The 27,056-nt window shown below is 62.4% G+C and overlaps 7 protein-coding genes across 7 annotated transcripts; all 7 read right to left on the bottom strand.

The window, feature by feature from the left end:
* Positions 1-428: 428 nt before the first annotated feature.
* Positions 429-3,320, bottom strand: LINJ_14_0280 (conserved hypothetical protein; the record flags this gene model as incomplete). The annotated part of the gene is made up of 1 exon (XM_001464174.1): positions 429-3,320. One exon carries the CDS (start codon positions 3,318-3,320, stop codon positions 429-431), a length of 2,892 nt encoding a protein of 963 aa, XP_001464211.1.
* Positions 3,321-4,354: 1,034 nt separating this feature from the next.
* LINJ_14_0270 (conserved hypothetical protein) lies at positions 4,355-5,839 on the bottom strand (the record flags this gene model as incomplete). The annotated part of the gene is made up of 1 exon (XM_001464173.1): positions 4,355-5,839. The coding sequence occupies one exon, from the start codon at positions 5,837-5,839 to the stop codon at positions 4,355-4,357; it is 1,485 nt and encodes a 494-aa protein (XP_001464210.1).
* A 1,139-nt stretch (positions 5,840-6,978) lies between these two features.
* Positions 6,979-9,147, bottom strand: LINJ_14_0260 (conserved hypothetical protein; the record flags this gene model as incomplete). The annotated part of the gene is made up of 1 exon (XM_001464172.1): positions 6,979-9,147. One exon carries the CDS (start codon positions 9,145-9,147, stop codon positions 6,979-6,981), a length of 2,169 nt encoding a protein of 722 aa, XP_001464209.1.
* Positions 9,148-11,413: 2,266 nt separating this feature from the next.
* LINJ_14_0250 (conserved hypothetical protein) lies at positions 11,414-11,932 on the bottom strand (the record flags this gene model as incomplete). Its single annotated transcript, XM_001464171.1, has 1 exon — positions 11,414-11,932. The coding sequence occupies one exon, from the start codon at positions 11,930-11,932 to the stop codon at positions 11,414-11,416; it is 519 nt and encodes a 172-aa protein (XP_001464208.1).
* A 654-nt stretch (positions 11,933-12,586) lies between these two features.
* LINJ_14_0240 (conserved hypothetical protein) lies at positions 12,587-13,015 on the bottom strand (the record flags this gene model as incomplete). Its single annotated transcript, XM_001464170.1, has 1 exon — positions 12,587-13,015. One exon carries the CDS (start codon positions 13,013-13,015, stop codon positions 12,587-12,589), a length of 429 nt encoding a protein of 142 aa, XP_001464207.1.
* A 973-nt stretch (positions 13,016-13,988) lies between these two features.
* LINJ_14_0230 (conserved hypothetical protein) lies at positions 13,989-19,499 on the bottom strand (the record flags this gene model as incomplete). Its single annotated transcript, XM_001464169.1, has 1 exon — positions 13,989-19,499. One exon carries the CDS (start codon positions 19,497-19,499, stop codon positions 13,989-13,991), a length of 5,511 nt encoding a protein of 1,836 aa, XP_001464206.1.
* Positions 19,500-23,906: 4,407 nt separating this feature from the next.
* On the bottom strand, positions 23,907-25,271 carry LINJ_14_0220 (conserved hypothetical protein; the record flags this gene model as incomplete). Its single annotated transcript, XM_001464168.1, has 1 exon — positions 23,907-25,271. One exon carries the CDS (start codon positions 25,269-25,271, stop codon positions 23,907-23,909), a length of 1,365 nt encoding a protein of 454 aa, XP_001464205.1.
* Positions 25,272-27,056: the final 1,785 nt, after the last annotated feature.

Genomic DNA, 27,056 nt, shown 5'->3' with positions numbered 1-27,056 from the left:
CGGATGCTCCACGCTCTCCGTTTGATTTTGTGCTTACAGTTTTCAAAGAGAGGTACGCGCGCACACGCGCACACACGCGCACACGCGCACACACGCGCACACGCGCACACACGCGCACACACGCGCTGCCTTATTTTCGCTGGTTCGTTTCCCAAACAAAGAGGAAGACAAAAGACGCAGAGAACCGAGCAGCGCGCGCACACGCCTGCGCATGCACACCATAATACGCGCCCGCAAACAAGCCAACAGCCACCACATCTTGCATACAGACATACCCTCGTCCTTCTCTTGCTTCGACAGACACAAGCACACACACCAACACACAGGGGCACCCCTACAGAGTCGCAACAACAGCAACATCGCCCTCATTATCGTCGCCTCAATATTCCGCGCGCCACCTTAAACAGCATTTTTGTGGTGCCACCTTACTACGCTTCTTTTTCCACGTGCACACGTGCCGTGGGCGGCTCCTCCGCCGTATCCTGCCGCACACGGGCTTCCTCGCCCGCTCGTGCGTCCGCGTCCGCCTGCTCGCCGTCACCATCGCTGCGGGGCCGCTTTTTTTGTGGATGCCCCTCCTCCGACAGCGCGCAGTTCGCCAGTGCACTTTGGTGCTTATCGTCACTACTGTCGCTGACGCGGCCGAGAGTGTCTTCCTCGCCCCCATTCAGCGCTGCCTCGCCGCCCGCGGCCCCGACCGTCTCGGCCGTGGCGGTCTCTGTTGCCGCGGTCGACGTCTCCGCCGCTGCCGCGCGGGTCTGCGTCGGTATCGGAGCTTCGGTGATGGACGCGTACGTGTTCGCTATCATGGCTCCTGGTGTCATGTCGGGCAGATCGTTATCCTTGAAGAAGCGTGAGCGACCAACGCCGCCAGGGCGGTAGTCGGTCTCAAATTGTTCAACAAGCGCCAACACGCTCTCCTTGCCGCGTGCGTAATCCGTCGGCAGCAGCTGGTCATAGGCGTCGCGGTGCAGCAGATACGTCCAGAGAGTCAGGCCGGTGCGACGTAGCTCCTGCAGGTACCCGCGCTCGTCCTCGCGGCAGCGGGTGCAGTCCTCGCTGCGGTGGTGGTACGAGTCGCAGAAGATGCACACCTCAGGGAAGCGGGTGGCTCGAAACTGGCGAAGGTGCTGCAGGAGGTCGGTGGAGTTGCTGAAGAGCAGAAAGCTCTGCACCGTGTCCGTCGCGTAGCGGGCCGCAGCAAGCGGGATACGGGCGTCGTCCATCTCGCGGATGGCTTTCATGAAGGCGGTTGGAAGCAGTTGTGCACCGCGCCCGTACAGGTCCATAGCATCCAGCAGCTCGCCGTGCAAGGCGTCCTCTGACGCGTAGCGCCGTACACACTGACGGAGCTTGTGGGGGTCAAGCCGCACGTCGATCGGCCGCAGCGACTCTCGACTCAGCGCGCGGTACGCGCGGCGCTCGCAGTTGCGCAAGCTGTGCCCGGTTACGTTGCATTGGGGGCACACGGCGACGCGCCGCTCATGGATGAGCTTCACCGCCAGTTGCAGCTCAGCCTTGCGGAAGTCCTTTGCAGGCCGGTCGTCCACGTCGATGCGCTCCATTGCGGCCGCGAGCCGGTACGCCTCCGCCGGGTACTTCATGAACAGGCAATCGTTGTCCTCTAGAACGCGGCGCGCCACCTGCAGGTCCCACTCCTCGATAACGGGCTTCGTCGCGCTGGTGCCGGTGCTGTGGCGGCGGTGCTCGGCCTCTTCGTCTTCGCGAACAATGGGGCAGGTTACCGCCGTGTGGAACGGCTCGAGGCAGACACGGCATAGGTTGTCTTTTAGGGGGGCCAGCGCCTCGACCTCCTCTGGCACTCGCGCGTACGTGGCAGGGTTGAAGCTCGCCGCGAGGGAGCCGTCCACCAGACAGAAGAAAAACGAGGCCGTTGCCTGCACCTCTTCGAGGTTACGGCGAACGCGACTGGACACATCGCGGCGGCGGAAGCACATGTCAAGCACGTCTACCGCGTCCATCAGCTGCTCCCACTCCTGGAAACGGCGTGAGCTCCGGAAGAGGTTGCGGATCTTGTTCATGCACGGGCTGAGCGCTTCATCGTGCGGTTTCGCAAACACCGTCTTGGAGGGTAACAGGTGGTAGGAGGCGTGCCGCCACAAGGCGTGCCGCTCGCGCGGGCCTGTCACGGCACCACGCACCGTGTCGAAGGCGGCGAGCAGCTCCTCGTAGGGCTTCTCGTCGCGGATGAGCATTGCGATTGTGTCGAGGGCCTCCGGCACGCGCAGCGGCAGCCGAAGATTTGACGCGTAGAGGATGCGGGCGGACTGCACGTAGGTCAAGACCGGCAGCGCCGCGCCGCCGGTGACAGTGGCGACCAGCGCGCGATGGGTCTTCATGGCGTTCTCGTCGCTCGGGGAGCGCCAGAAAGGCCCTTCGCACGGGCAACGGGTATCCGTGTGGTCCCAAGAATCGCATCCAGCACACCCGCCGCGCTTCTGATGCATGGTCTTGAGCCACTGAAACACCGTCCGGTGCATTGCCGGGTCCAGTTGGCGCAGCTCTGCCTCTGTCTTCGGCAGCACGTAGCTCGGCGCCCGCACCGTGTTGTTGTTCTCGCGCGGAATCATCGTCATTGGCCACCCATAGTTGCGCAGCAGCTCCAGCGTAATGCTCGGCCGCGGCGCTGTGCGGCGCAGCCGCCACAGACTCTCCCGATACCCGTCCGGCACGACCAACACATCCTCCGCCATGGGAGGCAGGAAGTTGCCGGTCGCCTCGACGCGCTTGACCATGTCCTTTAGTGTCTGATACACGTCTGGGCGCCACACGGACTTCCACAGGGTGAGGTAATTGCGGTAGCGGCGGTTCATCGTCGCCACCGCGTACGAGTCGACGTTGCGAGAGCTAAAGCCGTTGATCAGCGACGCTGGGACAACCTTGTCGTAGTTGAGTACAACCTCGGCGCTGCTGTGGAGCCCGTCTTCCTGAATGCTGCGCACCGACGTATGCCAGCGATATCCAACGAGGTAGGGCAGGAGAGAGGCCAGATGGTCGCCAAGCGACGTGCGGAATACCTCGCTGCTCGCGTCGCCGCACTCCGCAATCACAGCGGTCAGCACGCTCCACGCCCCGGCGCGGTCTTCGTTCACGGACTGGTCGAGCGTGTCATCGGCACTGTCGACGACGCGCCAGATGAGCGCGCGGGCAACCTCGCGAGGGTGGGCCGCGGCGTGCTGTTTTGCAAACCGGGTCGCGTTGCCCTGCTCCGTGCTCAGCACCGCGGGGTCGACTAGCGGCGCCGACAGCTGCACGCAGCAGCGGTGCAGAAACTGCTCGTCCAAGCCGCTAGAAAACATGCCAGGTCGGAGGAACGGGAGAGAGAGAGCCACGAGGGTCGAGGAGGTGCTGCAGGCCCTGTAGCGCGCGGCGTCTGTGGCAGCGACCGGTGTGGGCGGGGAGGGGTGTGAAAGGCACGTTGTGGGACCCACCAAGCCCTTAGTTGAGGTGACGGAGAAGCAGGTCCGGCTTTTCTTGACGCGAGATGCAGCCGCGTCGACAGCGCGCCCTCCCGTTGCGTCACTGAGAGGCAGCACAAACAATGCAGGAGGGGAGGGCGAAGAAGGAGCGCGTGCACGTCTTTGTGAGCACGTGTGTGGGTTACCTTCGCGCTGCTAGAGATTCAGGATGGGATGGTAGTGGGTGATGAGATGGTGGGGAGGCGACGCAACGAGTGCGTCTCGCGTTGCGTTGCTCACTCGCTCACTCTTCCCACCCAAGCGAGAGAGAGAGAGGCGCGTTAGGGGCTCGGAGGTGACGGATGGCGAGAAGCTGAGAGGGTAGCTGTAGGGCGCCCTGATCAAAGGCGAAAACCATGGACAAGAGAGAGGGAGAGGGAGGGGTGTGTGGAAGGCGCTGTAGTGTGCGTGCGTGTGCTGGTGCTAGTGCACAGAGCAGCAGCTGTGGTATGCCACACCCGACACGTGCTGACCCGAATATAGCCGCGTATGCACGCATTGGGCATGACGCGGCATATCTGTCGAATGCTGCTGACCCAACCCAATCCCTCCCTTCCTCCTCTATCTTCGTCACGGGGTATGCTCAACCTCACATCGCTGCTCCTAGCATGCGAATGGCGGCGCGTTGTGCTACCTGCTCGTGCTGCTCACCTCTTCCGTCTTCGATGTGGACGCTCAAACACATCCGCGCACTAAGGCAACTCTCACTTGCGTGCTCGTCAGCCAAGGCACAGAAAGACACACACACACACACACACACACACACACACACACGCATGCGCACGTGCGCGGCGTCTCTTCGTTCCACATGCTGCACTGCACCTGACAGGGCTTCACGGAAGACTTCACGACACACAGTGCTGCGCACGCGGACGCTAGTAGTAGGAGTCGTCTGCACGCATGCACAGATGCCAGCGTCCGAGCAGACAGATACACACAATGAGCGCGTAGAGCGCCAGCAGCGTCCCGCCCTCTAGCCACCGCACGCGGTTGGACGCCACCACCTGCGCCACCACCAGCGTTGAGACGAAGCAGCAGCAGGCCAGGAAAGGGTGAAAGGACAGCTCCAGGGGGGCCTGCAGTGCCCACCACCCTACCAGCACCAGCACTGGCAGAATAAACATGTACAGATGCACGATGGACGTGAAGGCGATGATGGCGGCGATGTCGGGTCTGCCGGCTTGCGACAAGAGAACCGACGCCGCCGCGCCGCCGGCTTCAAAGACACATGGTAGGAGAATCACCAATGTGAAGGGGAGCGGTACCGACGTTATTGTCTTGGCTGCCGGCAGCGTCGCGACCAGCACCAAGCACAGCGTCGTCAACGTTGTTACACAAACCAGCGTCCCCATCACCGCAAAACGTTGCGAGTAGCGACTGCCGAGGTCGACGTCCCGCGTGCCGCGCAGCCGTTCGTGGTACTGAAGCGCGTAGATGAGGCTCGACGGCGCCTCAGGGCTGTCGGAGGAGAGGTCGTAGTTGCTGTTCGCCCGCATCACTTTCCAGAGGTAGAGGGCGTAGACGGCCAAGACGCAGAGCGCCAGACTCCGAGAGATGAATAGCATGTTGTACATCCGCTGCTCCTCCACCTCCTTGGCGGCTGCGTGCTGGCGACGCAGCTGATCGACGGCGTTGGGCCCGACCACCGTCACGCCGTACACCGTGGGGAGAAGGAAGACGACCGTTGAGAAAACCACGCCGCTGGCGCTGAAGGCGGTCCAGGAGGAGATGCCGAGATCGACGGAAGTGCCGTCCGCCAGCGGCGCGGCTAGAATGGAGGAGCCGAGGACACCGAGCAGGTTCAGCAGGGTGCACCCGAGCAGCATCGGCTTCACCCAGCACAGAGATCGCTTCGAGTGGGCCATGGCAAAGAAGGAGAAGGTGAGCTCCGCCGCGTGCTCGGCGACAAGGTTGGCGGCGATGCCGAGCGAAGGGCTGTCGTGGCGCACCACCAGGTCCTTGACATACTCGATAAGAAGCGTATTGGTGGGTACAATAAGCAGCAGTGCACACCAGAACAGTGCGTTCCCGGCCGTCCTCGACACAGGTATCAGCGGCAATGCGGAGCTGGAGGCATCGACTGTGGACGGGGCGAGAGCCAGTATCAGCACCAGCGGAACCCACAGCAGAAAGAGACCCTTGACATAGGGCGCGTAGCGGAACGACTGCGCCAGCTGCTGTATCACCGTCCGATGCACATCATCCGGGATGTCATTCATGCCAGTGCTGCTCGTTATCACTGGCGAGTCCGCGCTGCTGCCGCGGAAGAGAGAGCCACCGGAGATGGACCAGGTGACCGTGCTACCGACTCTGCTGCTGGTGCCGTAGTCCTGCATGAACGCACCACTAGAGCTGAGCATCAGATGGTTTGCAAGCCTACGTGCGAGACGTAGCAACAGCGGGATGCCACAAGGGGAGGGGGCGGGCGCGAGGCTTGGTGGCGGTGATGAAGGTGAAGGTGTTGTGGGCCCTTTGCAAGTGGGAGGGAGAAGGGAAGGAAGGGAGCGAGAGAGGGGCTTCAATCTGCGCGTAGAAGGCGACGCCCACCAGGAACGCGTCGCCAACTGAAAGGAGGGAGGCGGAAGAGGTGGAGGGGGAGGGGGGGGCTGAGCGAACGTGAACACATCAGCACAACAAGAATCGAAGCGGATGCAACTTGGTTTCCGTGCTCGCCTTGAGTGACGTGCGCTGTGTGACAGCGGGCACGCACACATGTCTCTCTCTCACTGTCTGTCTCCCATCACTCTCCGAGAGCGCGGGCTACCGTCTTTGTTTTATGTCTCTCTCCCTTGATTCAATTTACAACTCCGCCGCGCATCATCGACAGCGAAAGGTGATGAGGTCAACACACAAACTGAAATTCTCAGGTACATGCAACGCGCACGTGCGCTCGTTGTGTTGGGTCTGGGCAGTCCCTCCCGGCCCCGCCTCGCTGCCGCCGCCTTCTCTCTCAGGCGCAACAGCGACATGAGTCCCTGAGCGCTGCAGCGGCAGCGGCTCTCCTTCCTCCTTCCCTCCTCGCCACACACACGAGAGAGAGAGAGGGAGGGGTGGGTGTGGAGGCTGCTGCTGCTACGGTACATGATCATCAGCGGAGAGACATGCGAACACAGAAGCGAAGGAGGAGCAGTGCAGGGCAGGGCAAGACCGGAAGAGGAGAAGGCGGCAGAGTCGATGGCCGCACACACGCGCACACACAAGCCGATGCGCTGTATTACGTGTCTTACATTCAAGGGATAAAAGAAAAACCACTGCAGCGAATGGCCACTGTACATGTGCTCTGAGAGAGGGGGGCTGTTGTTGGGTGGGTGGGCTTCAGGGGTGTCGGCGGCCTCTCCTTCGCCTTCATTCCCGCCCGCTCCCTCAGCACCGCACGCAACGGCTCCTCCTCTAGCCACCCTTCGATGTGCTGCCTCTTCGAGAGAGCGAGGGTGCGCTGTGAGGGACAGACACCCTCCCTCGAAGCGCTTCCTGTAACACTTCTGGATGACGACGCCCCTCACACCGGGTGCAATGCTCTAAGAGCGGCGGCCGCCTGCAGCTCGACCCGGCGAGCGCGGATGGCGAGTTCGACGTGCGCCGCCGCCTGCATCGAAGGCAGGTGCACGACTCCGCCTATCTTGTGCTCACCACCAGGTCCGCTGTTCCCGTCTGTCAGGGTCGTGTAGGGTGACGGTAGCATGTAGCGCTTGGAGAGTGCAATGACTTCAAGTGCCTCATCCTCGCTGGTGGTGTGGAGGATGTGCGTGAGGTAGGCGATGCGGGCCGCCGCTGCAGCGGTCATCAGCATCGGCGGTGCCCTACCAGATTCCTCGTCCGCGGCGCCGGCGGCAGCAGCGGTATCGGCTGCGTCAGACTGCGGTGGCGGCTGGGTCGCGGAGGAGGCGGTGTACTCCAACCTCATCTCCCCTACCCGCCCAAAGAGGCGCACCGCCAGCTGCGAGTTTGCGGAGGCGAGGAGGCCATAGAGCAGCCGCTGCGTTCCGTGAGGGATGCACGCGATATTGCCCCCGTCTGCGTCGGCGGCCATGCGTAAAGGCGACGGCGCTGCCGCTGCTGTTTGCACACTCGACGCCGCAACGATGTCGCCACCCGTCACATCCCACTTCGTGCGAATGTCGACCAAACACGGGACAGCAGCGGCAGAGACGGCAGCTTGCACGGCCTCGTCTACGGCGCGCTCACCCGCTTCGCTGCTGCCGGACGCCGCTGCCGACGCAAAGTAGCCACCGCAGGCCTCGGCAAGCGCCTCAAGCACCGCGTGATCGGCTGTGGCCGCGAGGGCGACGGCGTGCACTCGGCACGCTCTACCTGCATTGGTTACTTGGCACACCATGGCGACGGCGTCCGCGTCGACTGGTTGGCTTCCGCCGTCGGACAAGACGATGACGTTGCGGACGTAGCCAGCTGGGATGCTTGTGGTGATACCGCGCCCTGTGGTGATCTCGTGCAGGAGGGAGGGGAGGTGAGGGGAGAGGGTGGCTGCGCCCTTTGAGGACGACGTCTGCACACCCTCTTCTTTCATGAAGGCTAGCATGGATTCGTGCGGCACCGCGGAGGACTGCACAGACCCATCTGGCAACAGCGACAGGGCCCCGCCGCGGTGGGCGTCACGGCACAGGATCACGTTGACGAGACTCGCCGTGCCGTTCAGCGATGCGATCGCCGCCATCACCGACTCTGCTGCTCTGGCGCCAAGAGCAGCGCTGTGCACGTCCACCACAAACATGATCTCCGCATTGATGGGGCAATTGGCGAGGAACGGGGCAACGCTAACCACCATCGCCGCGGCGACTTCGGCAGTGGAGTGGTCGCTCGGCGAAGAGGTTGGCGGCGGCGAGGCGGCGACGGTGTGCAGACGCAGCGGCTCTGACGTCTCTGCAACCGGTGCACGCACGCAGAGCGGCACCTGCATGTACGCTGTCTTCGGGAGGTCATCATGGTACGTCAGCTGAAAGCGCGCGTCCCCCACATAATGGACGTTCACGCTGGTGCCGGTGACGCCCATCTCCGGCACGACCTCGGGCCCCTTCTCGAGCGTCACCACGCCTCGGAGTGGCACGAGCAGCTGCGCGTCCACGCAGACGCGCAGGGAGCCTCCTTGCTGCGCGAGGTGTCGCAGTTGACTGCGCGCATCAAGGAATTTCATGTACCCTCGCTGCACATCCGGCGGCCGCTGCGCCGCCGGGATCAGCGAGGTGGGCAGCGTAAACACGATCTCGCCGGTACGATGTGTCGCCGAGATGGGGACGTGGTAGACGGCCTTCATCAATACAGACTCGCCAGGGCTGACGTCCCACGGCACGGACTGCGTGGCTACGGCGGAGACAGCCGTGTCTACGAGCGGCTCGGCGCGCAGCGCGCTTCCTGCTTCGACGGAACGCAGCGGGCGCGACTGCACATACGAGCGTGCGCTGATTTCGCGCGCGGGGCCCTGCAGCGTTGCGCATTGCAGCTGATACGACGGCGGTGCCGGGTATGCGGCAATCGCCCGCACCAACTTGTTCGTCTCGTTTACATACTCAAGCGATAGAATCACCTGCGCGGCGCTGCCGGAGAGGCGCACCTGCACGTCGGCGGCGTGGAGGGAGAGAGGCTTGTACGTGCTGGCGAGCAGGATGCCCCGCTCTTGCGTCGGGAAGCTGCGGAAGGCGGCGCTGGGATCCATGGCTGACAGACAGGCACGCCGTCTTTGAGAGAGACGCGAAGCGTAGTGCGACAGCGAGAGCGAGTGCACAGGTGCTACTAACTCTCACGATGTGTGCCCCGGAGCGGGATGCAGAATAGTGGGCGGGGTGTCAAGGGCGGCAGATAGGGCCACCACCACCACAGTGAGCAGCACACAAGTGCGTGCTCACGCGTGTGCGCGAGTCAACGCGTGTGATCGTGGGAGGGAGGAGGGGGAGTGGGTGGGGAGGTTAGGAGAGCAGTGTGCGCCGGCAGCGGTTGGTACACGTAAAACGGCGAGAGCAAGGGGCCAGGAGAGATGGCGATAGACACACGCACACACACGTACGGGGTGGTGGTGGTGGCCGACTGTGTGGAGGGGAGAGGGGGAGCGACCCGGCAAGCTGTCCTTGTGTTTTGACAGAAGTACCTACAGAGGACGAGAGGCAGCGACCGGGGCGCGAGAGAGAGGCGCAATGAGAGAAGGGGAGGGGCAGGTGATGAGGGCGATGAGGACCGGCACACCACACCTTCCCTTTCGCAAAGTCACCGGAGGACGCTTACGCTGCAGCTCCTCCGCGGTCTTACTCTGACGGAGAACAACGAACTGAGAGAGGAAGGGCAGGAGAGCAGAGAGGCTGAGCCCCACCGCTGAGTCACGAGCAGGTGATCATGGCTTGCACACACACGGGAGAAAACACACCTGGCGAGATGGCCAGTGAATGCGGCGAGTAGAAGAGAGAGGCAGGTGGGCCCACCGCATGACCGGGCAAGCTGGTGCCGACTGTCACGAACAGCACGACACGGCGAGCCGAGCCCGAGCGCACCCATCACCGTCCCCAATGTCCCCACCGTCCCTCTTGCTGCCCGGGATGCGCCATTTCCACTGGTGCGCCCTTCGTGTTTTCTGGTCGGATCCCTCCGCGACCCACCCCCTCATCCACACGGCGTTATCGACTACTTCTAATGCACCTTCACCAGTGATGCATGGGATACAGAGAGCATACAGACGCACGCGCATGGGCACAAACGCGTATTAAGGGCCGTCGCACTACCCACGTCACGGAGAAGAGGGAATGCCGACACGATGTTCCATCCCACACCGCGTTAAGGGCATCGCTCTCCGCAATCACCATCAATGAGGGGGAGGGAGGGAGGGAAACGCCCCTCCCTCAAAACAAAGATAAGACGGCGAAGACGAACAGCCGCAAATAATGCACGCACACACACGACCGTGTGCAGCCACGCCACGGCACACAGACACATGCATACCCGACCGATATGGACACGGGGAAGTCGGGCCAAGGTCAACTGACCTCTCAACAGCACAGACGGCCAGGAAGGCACCGCTAGGCAAAGGGCAATGAACAGGAGAGAGACCTCACCCCCGACCCTCGACCGCGAAACCAGCAGCTAATACATAAAACAAGAGCCCAGTTAGCTGCGACGTGGGAGGTAAGGAGATCGGGAGAGAGAGAGACAAGGAGAAGGCGGTGGTGGCGAGCGTACGTGCGTGCGTGCATGCGTTTGCATGCTTGGTGCGATTGTGGCAGTGCCTCTTGCTGGGTGGGTGGGGACGTTCACACAGGGCCTCTCGTACTTTGCCGACCCGTATTCACGTCCCCTTCCCCTCCGCCCTCCGCTCCCCTCAACGCCATCAAACCCGAATGACGCCCATCGAAGTCGACGCAGGCACGCGAGGGCTGCAGCGCTGACGGGTGGCATCCATGATGCCGATGAGGGAATGGCAGAGAGAAGCAACTTGCACAACAAGGCGACCACGAGACGGTAGAGGCGACAGGCAAAAAGAGGGAAGAGCAAGGGCTGCCAAAGCCAGCCATCACGAGGTGACGAGAATGCTCTCCAAGTCTTGCATCCGCCCCTCGCTGCCCGCCCCCCGAGCGGAAGAGCGCTGGCTAGGACGGAGTGGCCAAGAGGGGAGGGTGGGTGGGGCGATGCGAAGGACATCGCGGAAGGGGGAGAAGACGGATGGTGAAAGTTAGCGCACTACAGCGCGCACATGCGTAGAGGAGCGATCACCCCAAAGCGAAGCCAGGCAAGGCGTTGCAGCTGAACGGCGCACGGTGCTGCGATCTGCTGTCCTTTGCTTTTTTTTCCGCGTGCGTGCGTGGGTGAGTGCACGTACACCCTCAACCGCCGTCCCCAAGTATCCTCGTCCTCGCAATCAGTAACCCGCAGATAGCGCCGCATGCGTCTCACTGCCTGCCCCAGACTCGCTCATCTCGCCTTCCATTTTTCGCATTTACTTACTTGTGGAGGCGCATGCGGCGCTGGCGGCTCTCCTCGTTTTTCTGCGCAATCAGCCACAGCAGGGCCGCCGTCAGCGTCGGCGAAAGGATGTAGCTGGCGCGGGGGTCGCTGTGGCGGAAGATGTACGCCATCAAGCAGGTGCTCACCACAAAGAAGACACTGTTCAGGAAGAACAGACTGTATCCCACCGCTACCTGCAGGCGCAGACGACGCAGCGCCTTGGCTTTCTCGTCCGAGACCTCGGCGAAGTGGCGCTGACGGCCCCAGAACTCGCTCTGCACCATCACAACGTACGCCTGACGTAACATGTACGTCGTAAAGCCCGTGATAACGATGTACAGGACGAGGTTCGGAACATGGCGCCAGTCGAAGCCGTTGATGGCGTGCGAGAAGTACACGGGCTGAAAGGAGGCGATAAGCGCCACAAAGATCAGCGACTGCTCCGGGTACTCGAGACGGTTCGCGTTGATGCAGGCGTCGAGGAGGGCCTCGTCGCTGTGCGCCTTAGGTGCCATTGCCTCTTTGTTGGCCGGCTGAAGGGCTGCGTCGCAATCCCTCGTGGGGTCGGAGAATAGGGGGAGGAGAGAGGCGGGTCGACGCTCACGAGGAGACACGGCAGGAATTGGTGTGTACGTGCAGCTGCTGGTTGTGTGGGTGTGGGCGTGTAATCGGGAGATGAAGCGATCATCCTGAGAGAGAGGAGGGGGAGGTTGGAGGTTTGGAGGTTTGATCGTTTGTGTGATTGGTGGGGCAGAGGACCGTGAGACGCGGCACGTGCCCTTCTGCATTTTTGACCGCGATGTAGAAAGGGGAGGGCCAGAACTGCGGGGCAGGATGGAGGAGGGGCGGACCGCCATCCATGACGACCGCACGCTTACAGACAACACCACAGGACGGTAGGCGGAGGGGTTGGGGGGGGGAGGTGGGAGCGACAAAAACGGAAGACAGGAGAGCCTCAGCATACCTGAGCGCCTTCGATGGCGCACATACAGAGAAAAGAAGAAACAGCGACGCACACGTGCTCTTACGCGGGGGATGCGAAGTTGTGAAGGCCGTGTGTGTGCGTGTGGGTAGATGGGGGCTGAAGGATATGCGTTGCGGGAGAAGGAGAAAGACAGCGCCGCTGCACCGACATGGTTCACATTGTCTTCTTGTCGCGTTCCTGGCCGCTACTGAATCTTCGCGACCGCCTCGCTGTACTGCTTCGCGTCCTCGGCGAGTTCGTCCGACGCTACCTTGACTGTGTCCCAGCCGATTTTCAGCCCCGTCTTCTCATCCGTCTTCGGGATGATGTGGAAGTGGACGTGCGGCACCTCCTGGTGAGCTAGACTGCCGTTGTTCTGAAGGACGTTGTACTGCATGGAGCCATCCGGCCCAGCGACCGCACGGCTGACCTTGGCAAGCAGCACACCCACATCCGCGGCGTCCTCCATGCCCAGCTCGTGCAGGCAGCTTGCGTGATCCTTCGGGATGACGAGTACGTGTCCCCGCGAGAGGGGGTTGATGTCCATGAAGGCGAGCGCCTTGGACGTCTCGGCGACCTTCGCGCAGGGGATCTCACCCTTGATGATCTTGCAGAAGATGCAGTTGGCGGCCATGATGCGAGCTGAGGTGGTGAGGTAACACGTTACGAGCGAGTGAGAGTGCAGACTGTAGAGGGAGAGGCAGGAGACTTAAAGTCCTGCAGTGACGACACACATAGAAAGCAGACAACGTGCGGAAAGAAAAGAGGCGGCCGCGCGTGCGCATGTGTTGGAAAGGGGACGCAGGAGGGGGGAGTGCGGGCGAGTGGTGGCGGGGGTAGACAGACAGACATACGCACGCACGCACAGGCAAGTACACGCAGAGAGCGGTGCGCGACGAGGGGAGTCGGGGCAGTGGCGAGTTGAGGGATGGGCGGGCGGCACAAGAGAGCGAGACACGGCAAAGGCGGCAGTGAGTCTCTTTCCGCCGCCCGCCTCCTCTCTCGTACACTCCTCATCTCGCCCTCTTGCCAGATCTTCCGGCCTGAAAAACTGTATACCTCTCTCCCTCCCAGTGTGTGTGCGCGCGCGTATGTGCCTACGGCATGGGCTATGGAAGAGGACATGGGGGACTCTTAGTTCCTTGAAGGCGCGACCTTCAACTGCACACGCACACCCGCGCATAGACAGTGACTACACCGGTGCGCCCTCCTGACTCTACAGACAGACAAGCACCGACCACAGCCATTCAATACATGCGACCGCGTCTTCTATCCATCTAGCATCGCCACCTCTTCGCACCTCGCTCACTGCGAAGCGTCTTATGATGCGTGTGTGCGTGTGCTTGTCGACTCAAGCGGAGAGGCGCTGCAGATGAACAGCACAGAGCACGCGGCGATACGGCGCCACGGCAGCTCAGACGAAATCCCACGAGCCGCTCCTCACTCGCACATCCACTGATACGCACGCACGCACGCACACAAGGGGTACACAACAGAAGGGGCCGGACGGGTAGAAGCCCACCCTCGGCAGACCCACTCTCCGCCTCCGCTCTTGGCCGCATGCTCTCCATCGTTGAGAATGCCCGAGAGGCGCTGTGCACTCGTCCTCACAGCACATTGGCGCGCCGGAAGCGGTTGGCGCGCCTCTCGTGCCGCTCCGGCACCCCGCCGTCATTGTCGCCGCTGACGAGGCGCCGACGCGCGTGCCGGGACACCCGATGACGCGCCGGCACCGCTTCAGCCCCTTCACTGCCTTCGTCATCTTTGCCGCCCGCCGCATAGCCCGCAAGCGGCACCGAAAGCGGCGGCGGCACCGTTGCGGGTGTGGGCCCCGATTCGGCTGTTCCCGCGCTCACCTCGCCGGCTTCCGCGCCGCCGTCTGCACCTCTACCGTCGGCCGCGTCGACTTTACTCACGCGCCGCACCCGGCGCTTCTGCCGCTGGTCCTGCGCAAGTCGGAACACATTGCTGGCCGCCTCTGCCGCTTTCAACGACTCTCTCTCGCTCTCCTGCACGGTGCGTGGGGTGAGGTGCTCTGCGCTCTCCGCGTCGCCGAGAGCGGCTGAGGTGGGCGCCGGTTGTGGCCCGTCCGCACGGCGACGCAGCGGCTGGCGTCGGCCGCCCCTACCGGCGCCGCTGTCTGAGCCGCCTGCAGGGCCACTGTCGTCCTCGGGCGAAGCCGCAGACACCGACGCCTTCTTCCGCTGGCGCTCCACTTCTGCTGCCGCTGCAGCGCGAGCGCGGCGGAGCTCGTAACCCTCCTTGCGTCGCTCGATGCGCTGCACGATGCGCTCTGCCACAGCGCTGCGTAAGCCATTGCCCGCGGCACCGTCTCCCTTTTCTGCCGCACTGCGCAGCTGCAGCAGCGCCGCGCTTGACAGCGACGACTCCTCGAGCTCCGTGTTGATGGCCTCTAGCATGTATTCCAGTGTGCGCATCGCTGCCTGCACCATTCCGTCGCGCCGCTCGTGTCGCTTGCCACGTGACAGGAGTGAGAGGGCGATGACCGCTTCGCTCGCACCACCTCCCTCGCTGTTGCGTGCGGCAACGATCGCCTCGCCGACGGAGGTGGCGTAGCTCTCCAAGGTTTTCGTGACGGCGACAAGGTTTTCCCGCGTCACCGCCAGCTCCGGTAGCAGCTCATTTGTGGTGGGGTTTGCCTTCACGTGCACCACAACCGCGTCCACGACGCTCAGGATCGTGGCGGCCTCGGCCTCAAGCAGTGTCAGGCCGTACACCAAGAAACTGGAGCTGCATTCGACAGAGAGCTCGAAGACGTTCACGTCGCTGGTGAAGGAGGTCAGGAAGGTACGCACGAGGTGCGCCACAAGGCGCTGCGTGGCGGCGCTGCCGAGAACCGGCTGCCGAATCGCATTTAGCGTCTCGTGCGCGCGAGCGATGCACGCAATCGCGTCGGCGATGTACGGGCGCACTGCCGCTGTGGTGTGCGGAGAGACGCGTTGCCAGTCGAAGAGCGGCTGCACAAATCCCTGTCGCCTGACGAGGTCCGTGATCGGCTGCTGGGCCAGCGCCAGGTACGCGTTCATCATGGCGTCCACAGCAAGCTGGCAGTGCTCTTCCACCACCGACAGGTAGACTTGGCTATACTGTTGCTGCTTACTCTGCAGCATCGCGGCGACGTCGACTGGTGTCGCGCACAGCTCCGGCAGCTGGCGCGCAATCAACTCGAAGAAGCAGGGCGCCAGCAGGTGCTCCGTGAGAATAGGCGTCAACGTTGTGGCGAGGCACAGCGTGTCGGCCATGCACTCGACGACGCACCGCTCGCGCTCGGCGGGGTGCAGGGTGACGTCTGTCGTGGCTGTACGGCACTTCAGCTGCAACATGTCAACGAAGGCGAGCAGGAGGTGCGAGAGGAGAGCGAGTACCAGTTCCTCGTGGTCCTGTAGGCTCTCCATCACTAGCTTTCTGTGGAACTGCGCGATGAGCTCGGAAATGGGGTCCACGACGGCATCGGTGCCATCTCCGAGAGCGGCCGGGGCGCAGGACTCTGACCCTCGTCCGTGACGCTCCGTGCCCGACCTGTCGCCGCACCTTCCCCTACCGGAGAGATCATTCTCTGGGCGCTGGAGCAGAAGCCGACGACGACGCGACGCAGCACTGCGTGTGCCAGCGTCACTGCCTCCTCTTTCGCCCGCCACCGCGTCCTCGACGGCGTCGTCGCGCAGGCTCCCCGACTTGATGGCGAACAGGTCCACGCTTTCGTAGACCTCCGTATCGCGCGCGAAGAAGGGGACGCAGCGATCCATGACGACCGACAAGACGTTGAGCAGCTTGTGGACCGCGTGGGAAGAGACAGAGTCGCGACTGAGCCGGGAGCGGACGCGCGCGTCGAGCGACTTGTCGGTGTGCCGCTGCAGCAGCGGGAGCGCCGTCAGGTACGCCTTACTGAGCACGCCGATGCCATGCAGGTAGCAGCGCAGGCACGTGGAGCGCAAAAGCTCCAGCTCCTGCAGCAGGTCACCGACTTCCTCTACCTGCGCCTCCGACGTGATGGTGGCGGAGCTGCTGGACTCGCCAATGACGATCTTTAGCCGCAGCATCGCGTCACTCACGAGGTTCATCATGCGCTCCCACTGGCTAAGAATGACCTCGTAGAGGACGGCCGCGTGCAGCTCGACACGCTCGGAGCGGCCGTAGCGTCTCAGATCACTCGCCCGATACTGCGCCAGGGCGCTCACGAAGCCGTCCACGACGCTCCTGTTTATGAAGGCCAAGAAGAGAGCCTGCAGCGTGGCTGCAGCGGTGCTGATCATGTCATGAACCGCCTGCACCGAGATGTCGCGCAGGCGCTTCGGGCGAGTAGACTGCTGTGTTGCACTTTCATTAGCCGCGTCGGCTGCAGCGGGGTGAAAAACATGCGGCAACGTTGGTACGAAGCGTATGCGCGGCAGCTGCTCGATGGAACCGGGCCCGACGCCGGCGCCTGCCGCTCTCCCTCGCGTGTCCGCCGCGGGCGCGCCGTGGTTTGCTGTGCCCGTCACGGCGGCGCCGCCATCGGAGACGTGGGCGTTGTCATCCATCTCTCCTACACGACTTAGCGAGCGTGAGTGTGTGCCACTGAGGATAGTCGACGGCGAGCGCTGCAACCCGTCGCCGCCGCTGCCGGCCGCCGCGACACCACCGGTGCCTGCCGCTGCCTGGGCCGCCGTGTTGCCCAAGAGCTGGGTCAAGATAGTGTGCAGCGGCGAGCCCAGCTCAGGAACGAAGTCGAAGACGCCCGAGTGCAGCGCAGTCGCGATGCCGCCCCAATAGGAGCCAACCACGTGCTCGAGCGTTCCAACACACTCGGTGCACAGTCGCAGGGCGAAGGTATTGAGAGAGCATGCCTGCGCCATCACGGCCGACTCGACTTCAGCGCGCGTGAACAGCTGGTTGAGCAGGGAGGAGCTGTGGATGCGGATCTGCAGACAGCTGGACACGAGCACCGCATCCATGTCCAAAGTGCCGACCCGGAACTCGGCGCTGGTGGGGAAGGGCGACTCCGGGGTGTTGAGGGCATCCAGCAGCCTTGACACGTAGGCGTCGGGGATGATGCCGACAGCCTGGCGATTCTCCTCTGTCGGGGTGTCATCACTGCGTACCGTGGCGCTGCCGCTGGCTGCCACACCCACACCGTCGCCGTCGCCGCTCGTCGGTGAGCCCGCAGACGACTGTCGCCGCCCGCCGACGACGAGCGCATTCACCTGTGTGAAGGAGCACTCCTGGAGAAAGGAGTCGTTCGCGTTGCCGATGAAACCGCCGTCGCCGCTGATGCTGACGCCGAGGTACGAGTTTTGCGACAGCCTGCGCCCGCAGATGTCGCTCCCGCTCAGCAGCTCTGCCGCTGTGCCTTCCCCAGCGTCCGCCCCTCCAGCTGCTGCGATGCTCAGCTTCCGCCGCTGCTCCTGTTGCCGATGTCGCTCCTTCAGACCGCGCGCTGCGTCTGTCTGTGCCTTCCACAACCACCCACTCGCCTCTCGCAGGAGGCCGGCAGCGCTGGAGTGGAAGAGGTGCTTCTGCTGGCGCTGCACAATGGATATGAAGAACTGCACGGGGTGCTGGTAGGCCGTTGTGCCGCCTCGCGGAGCAGTGACAGAGGAAGCCGACGCTGCCGCAGCACCACCTGCGCCAGCCTCGGCCACGGGCCTGTTGGGAGAAAAGCTGACCGTACTATCGTCGGAAACACCCGGCTGCGATACGGTGCGGCCACTCTTCGGACTGAAGCCCTCAGCTGTTGCCCCGCCACTGGACAGCCGCGTGCGCAGCTTGGTCAGCACCTGCTCATGCCGATCGCCTTCGCCAAGCACCTCTTGCAGCACGGCGCAGAAGTGATGCAGCTTCACCGAGGCGATGCTGGTGTCCATCATCATGGACAGCGTATCCTCAATGAGCACGGTGTCGGCTGGGTTCGCGTAGATGAGTTCCTCGGCCAGCTGGCTGCAGAGGTACAAGGCGGCGCGGAGGAGGGCCATGGCGAACTTGTAGGCAAACACGCTACGACCGGCAGCGCTCACGTTCTTTGACGACCCGGCTACTGCTCCCGCTGTCGCAGCCGAAGTAGTGCCTTGCCCGGCAGGCGGGAAGCGGCTATCTCCTGTCGCAGCTGACGCTTGCATTGCCTTTGACGGCTCCCCGTCGTCTCCAGTCAGCATCGCACCGTCGATGAGCGAGTACGTCTCCTCGAGGTATAGCATGGCACGGCGCAGGTGCAGCACGGCTGCCTCATAGTTAGCAACATGGTCGACATGTTGCCGCCGTGCGTCAACGTCCTTGAGACGCACCAGAGGGGTGCCGTACCAAAAATAGATTTCTTCCCCGCTTTCAAGTACGTACATGTCCGCGGGGGCGGTGCTGTCAGCAGGGCCTTCCAAGGTGCCGTGCGGCTTGGCAGCGGCATCAGCGGCAGCAGAGGTGCCCTTCTCGTCGCTGTCACTCTCGTCCTCCTCGTACTCGTTTTCTTCCTCGAGGACGTCGTCGTCGTAGTCGCCTGAGGCCTTGCGTTTCGTGGCTCGGTGAGGCTCCTTCTTTGGCTGGTCGTCTCGACCACTCAAACCACGAGCCTCGTCAGCGTCCCCTTCGCGCGACGCGCTGTCGTCGTCGTCGGAGCTGGTGGAGCCGTCTGCCGCCGTCATCGCCGTCGCGGTCTGTCGCCGCTGCGCCACCTTGGCGCCGCAACTGTCGTAGATTGCACCAGGGACGCCGAGAACGCTGAAGAACTTGTCGAGCATGTCCTGACTCTTTCGGCTTTTCTGCACGTCCAGAAACGTCGCTGTGATGGGCCGCACGAGCGACTCACAGCTGGTCGACGCGCTCTTGAACGACCGTGTGATGGCCTCGAGGGCCTCGCCGGTGAAGAGCTCCGCGTCGGAGTTGTACACGGCGTCCATGGCATCCTTAGAGTTGATGAACACGCCGAGGTTGTCGCGTATGAGCTGCTTGAGGGCCTCCCCGGTGTCCTCCTCCGCTACCCCGACTTTGTCGACGAGCTGGCCTTCGAACACCGCATGTGAGACATTGGCCAAGACACGCTGGATGTACTTCTTTGGCTGAAAGGCGCGACTCGTGAGGTCGAGCGGCGGGTGACGGTGACAGTCCTTCTCGTCGAAGAGCTCATCCATGGTCGCTGTGCGAGGACGAGTGCAGGGGCTACTAAAACAAATTCAATGCAACCGCCTAAAGGAGAAGCTGTTTTGCCTCACACAACGCGCGCAGGGCCGCAACGACGCACAAGAGCGGTGGTGGTGGTGGGGGGTGGGTGGGAGCTCCTGAGGCTATCAAGCACAAGGCGCCCCCGTGTGCGTGTGCGCGTCTTCCTGATGTATGCCTCTGTGCGTGCTCGTCAAGGTGAGAGATGGATAGTGGGAGTGGTTGGAGGTGTGTGTGTGTATGTTAGAGAACGACGGAATAGTCGAGTAGGTGCTGAGCACAACCACGATAGCAGGACGACACGTGCGTCGCTTCACTTGCTGCATACCCTCGCAGCGAAAACGGCAAGCGCATATCGCTTGCCTTCCGCACAGCACCGTCATCGATGGTACATGTCTCAATGAAGAGAGAGAGGGAAGGCTGCGACACATGTTTTCTTCATTTTGTATTTCTCGCTTCGCATGGTACAACGTGCTTCTCTCCCACTCCCGCATGCGCACGCATCTCTCCCTCACTTAGGATGCCTTCGTGTAATGGAGGGCGCAACGCACCCTCGGAGGGGGGGGGCAACCGTGGTGATGGTGGTGGTTGGGAGGGGGGAGGAGCTGGCGGCTGACGCAAGTACGCAGAGTACCACCGACCCACACATCCCTTCACAGGAACACGCCACGAGCTCCATCGGTAACAGCAACAACGTGAGATGACGAAGAGAAAGCATGGCGTGTCCGAGAGCGAGAAGGGAGGGAGACGCAGACACATCTGTTATCGCGAAGGCTGACGACTAACTTGCGCGCTTTCCTCCGTACCTCCTGCTCTGCGGCCTGCGCCAGCGAGTGCGTGTGCACTGGCCCCTTGAGGAAACCTTTGGACACGCACGATCCCGCCATTGCCACTTTCCACTCCGACCCCTTTCTCACGCGATAGGAAGTATGCCAGACACGCGTATTCCGTATGCGGCCGTGGCCTTGACGGTGCAGAAGGGGGTTCAGTAGAAGCGGGGCCCCAGTGGACTGATCTCGGAAGAGCAGCTGTGCATGGACATTCTCATGCATGGCCGCGCCTCGCGCGGCCTCACGTTTGCGGGGCTCCAGACATGTTACGCCGGCTAGCGGTGGCATCTCATGAGCAACGAAGACTGGGGAAAGAGCGGAAGTCCTGCGCACGTGGATGTTGTGAGTGCGCATGGCTCGATCATCATGCTGCGGAGGGGAGGGGGTGCAGGTGTTGGAGGAGTGCATCCATCGCCTCGAGGTCCCCCCCACTGCCGGGAGAAGAAGCGGATGCCGAGTTCGGAGGCGTTGCGGCGGGGCCTGGGAAGACATGGATGTTGCCGCCTCTGAGGAGCTTCCTCGCGCACTGACACACCCACACACGCACACCCACGCGCACGGTGAGAGTGGTATGGTGGCAGTTGGAGGAGGGGAGGGGGGAAGGGCACACGAAGGAGAGGAGCAGACACCTTCACGCGCACGTAGAAAGACGTGCAAACCGCAACGAAGGAGCTCACAATTTTCGCCTGCGGGTGTGTGCGCAGACGGGCAACCGCACCGTCTGTGTTCGAGAGATGGCGGCTACACGGGAGGCCATGGCCGTCAGAGCAGCCCCCAACAATGCCGAGATAGGCTCAGCAGATGCGTTCCGGCCTCAGTCGACGCACCACGTGCCGAGATGAAGGCCGCCGCCCTGTGCGCTGATGCCTGCGCCGCACGTGAAGGATGCGGCCAGCTCTGGCGCCCTTCAGTACACCTTGCCGCTGCGCATCAACCGCATCATGCCACCACACAAAGTGGCCGTGGAGCTGTAGTTGCTGCAGCACGCAAATTCGATATAGGGCACCAGCTGCGAGTTGGCCACCGAATCGGCGCTCGGACACACCGCCTCGATAAAAGTAGCGCAGGCGTTGCCGTCGTGCGAGGACGGCGACGATGGAGCCGTGTCAGGCGGTGCTGGCTTCTCATCGGTGCGAGAGGCCGACGAAACAGACAATGGCGCGCCGTAGCCGACCACCTCCGCTGCAGAGGTAGCGCTGCACCCGATGCCGCTGTTCACCCGCGCCATGAGGACGCACCTGGTGGGTAGCTGCCTGCGAAAAACGCTGCTTCCAGGCTCGGCCACGCGCCCCACGAGCCTGAAATCGTGCCAGCCAGACTGTTGCCGTCGAGGAAGAGATTCGACAGGAATGCCATATCATTTCGCGACGGCGGTGCTCCACAGTGCATGAGCTGCCGCCCTGGATGCGATACACAAGCGACGCCAGCATAGGTCACCTGGAAGAAATAGGGTCGGTCAGCGAGTCGCTGGAGAGGCTAAGGTAGGTCAAGGCGCTCAGTGCGCATTTTACCCAATAGCGTTACCACGATGACCAGCGCCGCCACCTGCGCTGGGGCCACGCCTGGGGGGGGGGTAACATTAGCAAGCTGCCTGGTTCCGTCGCGTGGTAGCTCGGGAACAGGAGCCCAGCCTTGCCTCCATCGGCGCAAGTGGCACCGAAACGGGTACAACAGCCTGTCCCTGTCCAGTGCTGCTTCACATTCGGTAGCAACGTATCTGTGAGTGCGAGTGGAGAGCGACGCGTGCGTAGACCTGCTGCTTCTCAGTAAAGTCCTTGATGGCGGCGGCTCGAACGCCCCGGTCTCACTGCGAATCAGTGTCACGGCAACCACGGGCAGTTGCCAGGAGCAGCAGCACCGGGGTGGGGTGGTGCACGTGCGGAGACATGGTCGTTATGCGAGCGCACCCACCCGAGAATGCGTGCTTGGCAGCGTGATATTAGCGTTGACAAGGCAGGAGGATAGAGAGAAGGGAGTTCGGCAGAGAACAAGTGACAGCGCCCGCGCGTCGGTGAGTGCACGCATCTACCTCTCTCCCTGTGCGTATATTAGCAGGGTGAGAGGATGAAGAGGGCGTGGCGGCGCCTGGGAGGAGGGGGGATGCCGACTTCGTACGTGAGAGAGAAAGGACGAGCCCGAAGCGTGGCGCCATTGTACTTTGGCGATACCGGTGGTCCGCTGCGGAGCAGGCCCAGCGCAATCTCCACCTCTTTCATTCTCACCAACGCCAACCTCAGCGCATGGCACTTGGATCATGCGGGTGCTAAGTGGACATCGCAGTTTCGAGTGTTGCCCCACGCACAACCACGTACACACTTGCGAGTGTGCACCAGGCTTGTTGTTTCGCTCTCTCCGTTGAGGTCAGAAAATGAAAACGAACGACACAGAGAAAGGAAGCGCACAGGAAATACACGAGCATACGCGCGCCTGCACCGACACACCGGAATATACGCTCGGGAGGAGCGAGAGGCAAAGTAGTGCGGTGATGGTGGTGGTGGTGGGAAGAGGGAGTAGCCTTATCAACAACAACGGGAAGAGAACCAACAAGCCGGAGGAACAACAGGAAGAGGCGAAGAAAAGGCGAGGCGCATTTCGCAGTGCCCGCACACTCGAAGGAGTACAGAGGACATCTGGGAGAACAAAAGAAGGCCGGGCCATTACCGGCTTTCCCGACAGAGTCAGATCCGATCCTGCCGCCACCTTCGCCTTTCTGGCGCCGCACGCACGGCAGAGAGGCAACCCAGTGTGAAATCCACGAACAACCGCACACACCGCACAAGCACCAACTTACCATTAGCGGTGGTACACGGCGCGAGCACAAGCCAGCATGATAGGGAGGGGGAGGGAGAGAGGCATCATAGATTGAGATGGGCGGAGCGATGAACGAAGCACACGTCACACGCAGCAGCAGCGGCGAGTCGCAGAAACCACCGAGGCAAAGAGGTTCGCGAGACGACGCCACACATCAGCACACGCAGGTCCCACCCCCAGACACAGCATCGAAGAAGGCCACGGCACAAGCAAGGAAACTGCGGGAGCGCTGAAAGCGAGAACCGATGGCGGACTCCGGTGGAGCGTCCGAGTAACAGCACCAACACCGCATCAATCACTCAACACTGACGCACCAGCGATCACTGAGCAACACGACTAACGGAGCCGCCGGTCCGCACGGCGACGCACAGACACACAAAGGACGCCGATACGCGTGAGCACAACGAGCGAAACGAAGAAAAGCAACTGTGGAGCACTCCACACGTGAAAGCCGCTAACACAAAACAACCTCTGACACCTTCGCAGCGCGCGAGAGAGGGGGGGTGGACCCGCGAGGGTGTTTCTTCTCTGTGTGCCCCTCTCGCTGAAGAGCGTGCGATGCGGCTGACCACCACCACCACCGACCCCGCTGCTGTGCGTGAGGAAATAAAAAGAAGATCGAGGGAGCCGCTGGGAGTGCACAAAGACCGTAACGCTGATCTGGCGATGTGCTACGTAAAGCGTCTCTATCTCCCTCTGGCGTCTACTGCTCCACCACCTTCCTGCACTAGAGGCGCGCTACACAGCAGCGGCTGCCGGCGAGCTTGCGGTGGGATTCACTTCCGTGAAAAAGGCGTCTTGCACGACGCGCAGCAACGCAGAGCCTTTCATGACCTGCTGAACAGCGGCGGCGCATTCGATAGCGGGCCTGGCCACCTGCTCCCGCACCAAGTTGCGCATGCGCTTTTCGTAGAAGAACTTGTACCGGTCACGGTAGTCGGCAAGCAGTGCACGACTCACGGCTTGGGTGTACAGCAGCGCCTCCTCATGTGTGCGGTCACGCGTATTCATGAGCTGGGCGCTGGAGAGAAACTGGTACTGACCCAGCACCACATCCACCGCGTCCAATACCGCATCGATCAAGTTTGCCTCGAAGCCCAGCCGCAAGCACATGTTCAGATACTTGCGCTCTATGTACTCGCGCTCCTTCTGCGTAACGGCGTCGATCATGCTGACCGCGAGGTGGTACTCGCCGCCAAGAGCGTCAAGCGCCGGGCTGGATCGAAGCGTGTGCTCGTAGTTCTCGAAGGACTGCGCCACCTTCAGCTGCGCGTCCTTCATGTGCGTCAAAGCAGCCAGGTACTTTTCAAACGAACGCGCCGACGCCTTCAGCGCCTGCTGGCGGCGGGCAAGTTGCTCACACACACGCACCCACGCACAGGCGTCGGACTTGGCCGAGGGCGGCAGATACGTCCAGTCGTACGTGAACGACGACGACGACGTTGGCACCGGCACGCTGCCGCCGCCGTTGGGGTGCCCATCGCCGCCGCGACCGTCAGTTGCACTGTCGTCGTTCTTGGAACTGAAAAAGAAGCCGGCCACGGACCGCACAAGGCTGCTGGACTTGGCCGCAATCTTGTTTGCGGTGTACTCGGTGAAGCTTCGGTGCCGCTTGCTGCACTCCCGGAAGGGGTGTGTGGCGAGGCGGAGGTCGCGCAGGGCGGCGCGCATGCGCAACAGCGTGCCGGTCTCGAAGGTGTCGCGCGGGTCCAGGAAGAACGGTGCTACCCATTCGGAGAAGAAGATAACCTCCGGCATGCACGCGATTTCGTTGAGAAAGAACTGGAGGTTATGGCGCTGCGCCGCGAAGGCGTCCGAGGCGCTGAAGTAAGTCTCGATGTCGCTGACGCTGCTCTTGCGCGGCAGCGGCGACATGATGAGGGTGGGGAACTGGTACGTGAGCAGCTCTCGCAGATCCACCACCTCGCTGTACCGCCGATCCACGCTCGCCGAGTTGCCGCGAGACCAGTCGTTGCGCCGCACGCCGATGTCGATGCCGGCAAGATGCGGCGCGTTGGCCGGGACATCCGGCACGGTGAAGCTCGCGTCGTTCTCCGCGAGAATTTCCGTGGTGATCGGGAAGTATGTGATGGGGCGCATCATCTCGTTGCCCTTGAAGGCGGCGTCTATCCGGAACCGGGCGAGGACGACGCGGCCGTGGGTGTGCGTGTGTGGCGCGATGGAGGGCTCGCTCTCCGTTGCCGGCGGCGCCGACAGCGGCGCGGGTGGGGCGGAAAAAATGGATTCTGAAGACGTCACATCGCAGCCGGTGCTTGTGTAGGCAGCCGTCGGCTGGGGCGGCTGTGGTGGCAGCGGGGAGCTCTGTGCTTGGGGGAGCGGCACCTTTACGTCGCCGACGGATGCGCTTGAAGACCCGGTGGCAGGCGGCCGCGGTGCAGGCGCAGCGGTTCGCTGGTACTCCTCCTCGAAAGGGCTAGCGTTGTTGGACAGCATGATTGCACGAGCGACAGTCTGGGAGGAAGCAAGTGAGTCCTTTGGGCGTGCACTGATGAACGCGGACAGTGCTCGAAGCCAAATATGCTCCTCCTACAAAATATGATCGCGACACTGCTGGTTGGGAGGATGGCGATGCGAAGCGCAGAGATAGGGGAAGGGAAACAAGAAGCAGCAAGGGCAAGCGAAACGACTAAGAGACACACAGACACAGAGACGGGGAGAGATAGTTTGAGTAGCACACAGCAGATGCGCGCGTGCTTGTGTGTGTGAGTGTGTGTGTGACTGCGTGTGCAGGAGTGTATAGAAGGGTGGAGGTCCGGGAGAAGGAAGGCGGCCAAGCGATACACGGACACAGACACCCCAACAACAAAAAAGAAAACGAAGAAGGGAGACGCTGTAGGCGAAGATGCGAGCGTGTGGCGAGCACCTACGCAGCCACAGCACACACGCACAGGGTGCAAGATAAACAATGTACTTCGCGAGTTTCACGCTATGCTCTGTGCGTGCGTGCGCGTGTGTCTGTGCCCTCTTCTGACCTCTGACACACCGTCGATGATGTGACGGGTGCAGAAAGGGAGAGAGAGATAAGGGAGGAGGAAGGGGGAAGCAGGGGCAAAAACAGAGAGTGTGCTGTGTGAGCCGTGGGGCGGCTCGAAGCGAACACAAATAAACGAAAGGAATAAAAGCGGAGCGGGTGTCAGTGATGATGACGGAGGCGGTAGAGAGGGCGGAGGGATGCGTGGGAGAAAGGTGGATCTGCAGCCATGTGGAGGAGCAGTCAAAATGGAGAGATGGAAGGGATAACAGGGGGATCGAAACACTGACGGCATGGCCACTCGCACACGCGCCCGAGCAGAAGCAAAGAAACGCTCCGGTTACATACGAGGACACGCCACCTTTAGCTGCGCACACAATCAGGGCTCCATAGGTGTGTGCGCGCGCTTGAACTTCATTGCTGCCATCGGCAGTTGTGCATTGGTTTGCCGTCGCTCATCTGCCTGCCCAGGCGTGAGTGAGACGGAAGAGAAGCACACCACACCTCTACGTCGCCTTTCATGCTTCTTGTCCGTCTGTCTGCACGGCGCAGCGTCGCACCCGGCACGCTCCCACGCGTCCCCCTTTTTTGCCGCATTGAGCTGGGCTGATACATCGTCAAGCACAAGGAAACCATACAAGGGTAGTACATAGAAAAGGAACACGCCAACGCGGAGTTGGGCACCGCCTTGCCCTTTCCGTCTCTGCCCTCACACCGCACGCAAACCGCACCACGCCGCTGCGCAAGACGGGCGCGCAGACACACCCGGGAAGGCCGTCGGGCGGAGAACCGAACAAGAGGGTGGTAAGCGAGAGCGAAGATAAAGGAGTCCTCTCAAAAAAGTGCGTTAATGCACATCGGGTAGTCTACACGGTCCCCCTTGCCACGTGCCAAGA

This window comes from Leishmania infantum, chromosome 14 (assembly GCF_000002875.2).
Source record: "Leishmania infantum JPCM5 genome chromosome 14".
In the NCBI taxonomy this organism is placed as follows: domain Eukaryota; phylum Euglenozoa; class Kinetoplastea; order Trypanosomatida; family Trypanosomatidae; genus Leishmania; species Leishmania infantum.
This window is presented reverse-complemented; position numbering and strand designations above follow the sequence as displayed.